Genomic DNA, 7,875 nt, shown 5'->3' with positions numbered 1-7,875 from the left:
GGTTGCAGATTATCATCCATCTATTACTCAAGAATGAGAACATTAGACTAAGCCTGAGTGGATCTTTCTCCTATGCAAATCAAAGAAGAAGTTAAAGTCAAATCAAAACAAGTTCCAAAAGAAGCAAGACAGCACTCAGACATCTGTCCAATGAGGAAAGGTATGTGGTTATATAAGACTGTTGTAAGAAAATACTTCAGGGAACAAAATAACTGAAAACAGCTCTAAGAAAATCTAGTGTTTCAAAAAACTTAAGTTGCGGAGAGTAATTAAAAAGTAAAATATAAATACTTAATCAGATCTCTCATTCCTGAGAACGTACTTCAGATCATTAAGTCAAAATATCCTCCATACATGTATGTTTTCAGCTTTCTTTGTTGATTCGAGGGGAGTAAGAGAAGAAAAGGCAGAAAAAGGAATCGTCAACCTTCATAAGAAGCAGACTGAACTAAGCCGTATGAGTTAAGTAACGCAGAATACACATCCTTCTTTTCTGCATACCGTAAAAGGACTTTTCTTGGGTTGTACAAGATTTTAAGAAGGGCACAGACGTGATACAAAATTTGAAGTTCTGGCATTGTTACAAATTCTTTAGACTACAAAAAAAAACAAACTTATGAAATACATTTTTTTTGCTAAGTTTGTGGAATATACTCTGTAATGTGTAAAACAAACTACTCGCATAACATTGCAAAAAAATCTTTATTTAGAGAATAGCTCACTGTGCATATTATCTACAAAACAGTATTATCAGCTCAAACAGCAAGATTCAACTATCTTTACAAAAAAGATTAACTAAGCAAAGTGTTCAGAAACTGCTTTAAAATATCAAATCAAGAATAGCATATGGATTTTAATTAAAATATATATTTTTATATAATGCACACTTCCAGACTTCTGACAAGTTAGGATGACATTTAAAAGTGGGAAGGTGGTAGTTCAGCATTCATGTCAACTTATCTTCACTGTTTGTACAGGGTCTAACTTCAAGAACATTAGCTCTGCCTGATACTTCCCTTACCCCCCCCCCAACATGCATCTGTCCACAGCAACCGTATCAGAGCCCAACTTGTCTCATGTAGCACATTAAAAAAATAGACCAGGTTTAACATTTCAAAGCACGATTTCTAAATACAAAGTGTAGTCTTCCTGCAGAACCCAGAAGCATTAGCCTACAATTCAGTCATTTAAAAATATTAAGACATTTATAAACAAAACAAAGCCAAGGTACTTTACTAGCTTCTAGAGCAGTTATTTTGAAAGCCAAGAGTTTGTTTAGCTAGTAAAATCTGCTCTGAATTGCATAACCTATAATGGACTTAGTGAAACTTGCATTTTTATTACTGCTCTCATTACAAAGTTTTACACTTATGATTAAAAGTTACACACTGTACCTGAAGAGTGAGTATGGTATGGTCATTCTTCCATTCTTATGGAGGAAATAAGCTACAAAAAAGGTCTTAAATGACCATTTACTATCATTTATAGGTGACATTTTAAAATTATGCATGAAGTGAGTGAATGTATTACATTGTGTGTGCATATAATAATTTTTTTTTTTTAAAGAAAAAAAAGAAGCAGCAAGATATTCAGAGTCAGGAGACAGACATCAGTAAAACGAAGTACTTCCAGAAGCGCAAAGCTGACTCACAGGATCTCAACAGTCAGTAAGAAAACACAGAGAAACATGCTTTGAAATTCCATTGCTCTGTTTTCTAGCCTCTGCTTCTCTTTAAAATAACCTGCAAAAAAAAAAAAAAAAAAAGTATATTTATCACTGCTTATATACTGTATTAGGTATTACAATCCAGGCAGCACTACAAAGTTCCAAAACACTAGGATACTCAGACCAACTACTCATTGTGCCAAACAATCTGTTTCCAACAGTAGAATGATCAATGGTAGTAGTCAAAGGAAAAGGACAGGAATAAAGCAAAGGCATACAGAAGTATGCTGTACCAGAAAACATTAAAAGAACGCTCATAACCAAGAACTTAGTAAAATAAAACTTTTTTTTTTTTTAATTGACTGTCGAGAAATGGCAATAGCTCTCTCAGGCCCTCAGCAGACTCCTTGAAGCTCTTATTCCATTAGACGTAGACAAAAAGAAATAACTAAGACTTGCAATTACACAGCTGCTATGCTCAGCTTTTGTTTGCAATGCCTTGCTTCTTTCTATATCAAGAGTGCCCAGACCCTTGGAAGGACATTTTTTGGTTTGGAGATTAAGTTGAAAAATGAAATTCAAAGCTCAAGTGGGACCATTTAAGTGTTAACATTATTAAAATATAGGCAGTTTTTCATTTCTTCTCATCTTAAGAAAAAACAAATGGAACACAAAAATGTTCAAATAACGTTAAGATTACAGTTAAAAAGAAATTACAAATGTATAAGATTCCAACTGTAACATTAACTTGGCTACCCTACACATCCTGTATATCTCTCTGTTACTATAGTAATAGAAGCTATCAAACTAAACATTTTGCCAGAGGAAAAAAAAAAAGACTGAAGATAAACAGAAGCCACAGGACCAAAAAATCAGATACCACTGTGTTTTACTCTTCCAATTCACACAGCAGTAGTGGGTGGTTGAACAGATAAACCTGCACATTAGAGAGATCAAGTTCCCTTGACAGAGGTAAACAGAGGTAAAGCTGTCATATCCCACCAAGTGAAATGAGCTGCAAGAATCTGCTTATGACTGTTATCAGACTAAGGCAAGAACTGAAGGCGCAAATATATGAACTATTCCTCGCTTGCTCCATAAAGCTTCTTTTATGTTACTGCAGTTAAGATAGCCTGCTTCCTTGACAGGATATCATCTGAAGTAAGAATCCTCCAATTTTGGAACTTACTCCTATTCCCTGCCTGCCAGAGTCCAGACTTCTTTTACCCATCCCAAAGCCATGACACTGAATGGCAAAACAAATTTTAGTTTTGCTAGTCACAGGTGTTCATAGGCAAATGTAAACTCCTACTACCCACTGAAGTCAGACATGCTCACCAAAGCAGCAGGGAGCTATAGGACCACACAGTCCTATAGCACAGAGTACTTAACTCGTTGCCAGTGCCATGCTAGTCACAGCCACAGTTTTCAGCCCACAGATGTGTGTTGGTAGACCTCTGCATAGACAAACCCACGTATTGAACTATGAATTTAAACATGGAATAGCCAAGTAAAAATAGAACTATATTTAACAGGGCAGAGCAAATTAATTTGATGCCTTGGTACCATTTTTGCAAGTTTTAGACTGTAAGTGAAAACATTAACTATCTAGTTACCAACTAGTATGAAAACATACTATGACAGGAAACTTTTGTATATGCTCTCATAATACATTTTGCATTGAACAGAAGAGAAAAATACTACAAATGCTTTATTACCTTTGCTGCAGCTATAGTATGCTCAGGTTTAATTGTTTTACTTTTGTTCTCAAAAGCATTTGTCCTGGCTTCTTCTGCTAGCCGATGGAGAAACATTAAGAAGTTCAAATGTACCTTTAAAAGAAGAGAAATAAAATCAGGGAGAATTCAGACTTCTCATGCACTGTTTTGTTAGAGATTCATTATTTGAGACAGAGGATTCCTATATTAGACTGCTTCCAAAATCATGAAGGGTGTTCCTAGGAAGACAGAGTATCACTTGGGTCAAATCCTAATAGATGCCCATGACATTCCGTACTGCAAGACTCTTGTAAATACTTAAGATTATTATATTTAAATTTTAAGAGTGCTGTAGAAGTGATCATACAGACATCTTACAGAAATAAAAAATTTGGTTTACATTATATTTTATTACAAAAGAAAAAAAAAAAGCTTGCTAAACAAAAGTATCAAGCAGAGAATGAGAAAACATCTTGCTTACTAGCAGATACAATGAGCTTTCAGTGACTAGAACAGTCAGACTGTTAACGAACAGCAAATTCATCCCTGCCTTATCACCAAATGGGCCATAGACAAGTTCAAGGACTCCTGCCCTTTTCCAGGGCAAAGGAGCATTGACATTAATTTCTCCAGCACAAGTAACTCCCCACTGTCAGAAGCTTCCTTTCTTTTTTTCCCAGCTCATCACTTACTTAACCTTCCTACATGAAAAGAGCTGGTAGGTCAATATGTTGGTTCAATACAAGATCCTGCTATGTTCAATACAGGAGCGGCAAGAATTTCAGCAGCCAAAAAACCGTTACAACTTGTACCAAAAACTGCCATCAAAAACACCCCTGTGTAGTAACGAATCTATAGTGCAAATCCCTAGCGTTATACAGCCATTATGTCAAGTATTTTAATAGTTCAGCCTGAACATTGGAAACTGCACATTTTGTAAATTAAGCCTTCAAACAATATTAACTTTGCTATGTGAAGCATATTAAATACTTCTTCAATCAAGAGCTCAAGAATATTATTGAAACATGAAAATTTTATTTATATGAATTAGGTGATACATTTGTTTTGCCATCATATCTTTCTAGACTGTAGATCAGTTAACAAGGAAAGTTACAATTTAGAATTTATGGGAAACAGCTTGGCAGGGCGCTTACAGCAGAAGCAATCTGCAGGCATTTTAACGTTCATATGACAAAACTCAATTCCTTTTAAAACTGCTGAAGTAAAGGAATGTCACTGTGCAATACATACAACTATATTATTGTATTTGGAAGCACCTACTACACAAAAAGCAGATGCTACTGCAGGTTTACTTAGCAAAATATCAAAACAAGTTTTAACCTATTAATTTCTGCATGAGGAAGTTATCTCTGAAGAAAATCTGTAGTGGCACTGAGATAGTGTTAAACACTATACTTCTCATTATTAGACTTACAGACATAAAAGGTTAGATTTCTGGGAACAACCTGGAGAAGGAGAGCAATGGGGAACAAAAACTTGCCATAGTTTCATGTCCTCTTGCTGAGACACCTAAATACAAAACTGCAAATTTTAAAACTGCCTTTAAAAAAATGCATCTTCTTAGACTCATTGCACCTATGTTTTCCTACTTTCAAAGGGAATTACTCTGTGTTCCCCAAACTCCTATCAACTTAAAAGAAACAGTCAGATAAGTAAAGTCAGAGCATTCTACAACAGAGCACGTTAATAAATATTTCAGATTATTCGATATTTATATAGCTTCCATTTAAGGAAATAGAGAAAGGCTAATGAAAGGTGTAATAGTGGACTACCATCCATGTGACAGCTACTGACAAGTACTTATGTGATGCCACACCTGTTTAAAGCCATTGCTTCACTACGGATCAGATTATTGTCCCTCAGCATATGACTTCAATAGTTTTGAACTACTTACAAGAAAAAAATCTTACACAACAGTATACTTATTTTCCATAACAGAAAGGTTGGAAACTATTAAGAATAAAAGAAAAACACGTAACACTGCTTGCTGACCAACTTCCACACATCTGTTGGGCAGAACTAATGAACGATAGTGGCAAGCTCCCTCATTTTGCTTTGCTGCCACATTAACAGTGTATTAGATAAATAACTTGCCTTCAATTAGATATCTACGTCTACTCATTAGATTCTATGCCCATAACAAAAACAGAAGTGCTCATTCATACTTCAAGCCCATTCTGCAATATAAAAACAAACCTGCACTTCTAGCATAAAAAAGCAGCTGAGTGCTTTCCTTCTGTAATTCCAAGCTAGAACACAGTTCACACTGCTCTTACATCTCAACCTCATCACTGAAGTCCTTCACCTATTTTCAAGGAGGTAAATTATTGATTTCTAGGCAAATTGAACAAACCACAGCACTAGTCTTTTCTCTTCACTTAAAAATATTGTCACATTCCTTCTATAAAACAGCTTCTTGGGAAATTTATAAGCTACACTGTGTATAGAGAAGGATGTTAACACTTAGAAAATAGGTTCTGGCAAAGCTTCAAAGCGCAGGAAGAGACTTGAAGAAGAGAACCTGAAAGGGGAAAGAAGAGATTCAATTCAAATATTTAACAAAAATCTTTGTATTTTTATGACTGATCTTTCAAACTTCTTACGAACAATCATTGAAGATGACATTTGCTTACTGAAGAGCCAAGAAAAAAAGTAAATAACCAGATTATATCACAAAACAGGCAGGTATACCACCTCCTTGCTGGACTTAGTACTACAATGCATTCAAAGAAAGCCTTAACCATTCAGGAAAATACCCCTGAAAATGAAATAGCAGACTCTCTCATTTCCCTGCAGAAGACAAACAGCCTGTTCAAAAGGTATATGGTTTAGTCTTGTTAAAAGAACTAGTATATAAATTTCCAAAGTATGCAGATGAATCACTCTTACAAAATTCGTAGGGAATGTGTAGGAGAGAAGCTAAAGCTTTGCTGGAGAAAGGCTGGAAAAAACTCTCATAACTTGTTGCTTTAACTACATCAGCTGAACTTTTTTTTCCCCAGAAAAAAAAAAAAAGATAAACGCAGATAGAGTTTTGCTTATTTATTCACAGAAACAGAGAATGAAAGAGCTGCTAGCTATATGCCTGGTTGAAGATCTTGCACAATCAGCACCCCTGAACATTCCTGTTCAGAAAAAAGGTAAAACAAAAAGAAACTAAGCATCTTAACATTTAAAGGCCATTTAATTCCACATCACCAGAAGAGGTATTCTAAGCTTCCACCGGACTGTTAACATTTGTTTTGATCTCATCCTTTGTACTGGGATGAGTACTTGCAATAACCATATTTTAAGCCAGACAAGATTGATATTGCTTGTTAGTTTTGATCAATTCAATTTGCTGATGGCCTTTGCAGCCCACAAAATGCTAGTGCCAGGATGAGGCAGCGATAGGGACTGATGGCCAAGGTTTAGAGGGATGTCCCACTTACCTCTTTTCAGACAGCCATGCTTCCTTGAAACCAAATTAATATGACCGTGGAAACACAGACCAAGTGTCACTAACAACTATAAAAAACTATTAATGACTGCACAAGTTTGATTAGCTCCTACTGCATGATTAAGCTTTGAGTGGGTCTCAAACCACATTACAGCCGCGCCAGTTAAGCCAATTTAAAATAAACAAATAAGTTACGCGCAGATACTGCCTCCCCCCCACCCCCCAACTCCCCCCCCGAGCTCCCTTGCTGCCGCCAGGCCTCTTCCGAGCCCCTCAGGCCTCTTTCCGCCCTCACCAGCAGGTCCCCGCCGGCGGCCAGGCGCAGCTGGGGCTTGTGGCTCCGGAGGAGGCCGCGCAGGGTGCCGCGGGGCGCGCCGCGCCTCATCCCGCCCGCACCGGCCCCGGTTCGAATCCGCCGCCCCGGCGCAGGCGCGCGCCCGCCGTGACGCACTTCCCAACGGCCCGGCCCGCCCCGCCGCCGTTAAACCGGCGGCCGCGCGTTGCCGTGGCGACCCCTTCGCAGCCTCCACACACAGAGAGTGCCCGAAACGGGGAGGGGGGGGCGGCGCCGGCCGCCGCAAAGGGCAAAAAATAAATAAATAAATAAATAAATATGAGTTTGAAGCAGCCCTCTCACGAGTGTGACGGGATTTGTAGAGGAGGGGGGAGCCGCGGGGCGCTCGCTCGGTGCCTCAGCCGGATTCCCACCGTCACCCCCCACCGAAACGAGCCCGAGCGGTGGTCACCCGCACCCAGACAAAACGCTCAGAGAAGCGACTTCACAGCCCCAGGCACAAACACCCCGATTCCCCCGGCAGCCGCCCCTTCAAAGGGTCGCCCCGTCCCTCCCCGGCTGAAGGTTTCCCCGCAGGTTTCCCCGCAGCGGGGCCCCTGCAGCTTGGCACTCCCGGTCTGTTTGGACTCGGTGTACTTAAGTTGGAGAAAGGGTCAGGATTTCAGACTGAGGTATGGAGCTTTTCAGCGTATTTATTAGTGTTTTTTTTTTGTTTTGTTTTGTTTTCCTTGGCCTA

The 7,875-nt window shown here is 38.7% G+C and overlaps 1 protein-coding gene across 1 annotated transcript; it reads right to left on the bottom strand.

Annotated features, from left to right (window-relative positions):
* Positions 1-683: 683 nt before the first annotated feature.
* Positions 684-7,261, bottom strand: CENPW (centromere protein W). Its single transcript, XM_084283933.1, has 3 exons — positions 7,140-7,261; positions 3,385-3,498; positions 684-1,742 (listed from the first exon to the last, which is right to left on the bottom strand). Exons 1-3 carry the CDS (start codon positions 7,227-7,229, stop codon positions 1,716-1,718), a joined length of 231 nt encoding a protein of 76 aa, XP_084140059.1. The 5' UTR covers positions 7,230-7,261; the 3' UTR covers positions 684-1,715.
* Between the last annotated feature and the right edge of the window lie 614 nt (positions 7,262-7,875).

Source organism: Netta rufina, assembly GCF_964035555.1.
Source record: "Netta rufina genome assembly, chromosome: 3".
NCBI classification, from domain to species: domain Eukaryota; kingdom Metazoa; phylum Chordata; class Aves; order Anseriformes; family Anatidae; genus Netta; species Netta rufina.
The sequence above is the reverse complement of the archived record's forward strand: the minus strand, read 5'-3'. Positions and strand labels throughout refer to the sequence as shown.

Bases quoted from the DNA above. Each gene is read 5' to 3' on its own strand.
- CENPW (XM_084283933.1), bottom strand. From the start codon at position 7,229: ATGAGGCGCGGCGCGCCCCGCGGCACCCTGCGCGGCCTCCTCCGGAGC. The intron at 3,499-7,139 runs GTGAGGGCGGAA...CTTCTTTTAAAG, and splicing joins CCGCCGGCGGGGACCTGCTG to GTACATTTGAACTTCTTAAT. The intron at 1,743-3,384 runs GTAATAAAGCAT...TTTTTTTTGCAG, and splicing joins ATACTATAGCTGCAGCAAAG to GTTATTTTAAAGAGAAGCAG.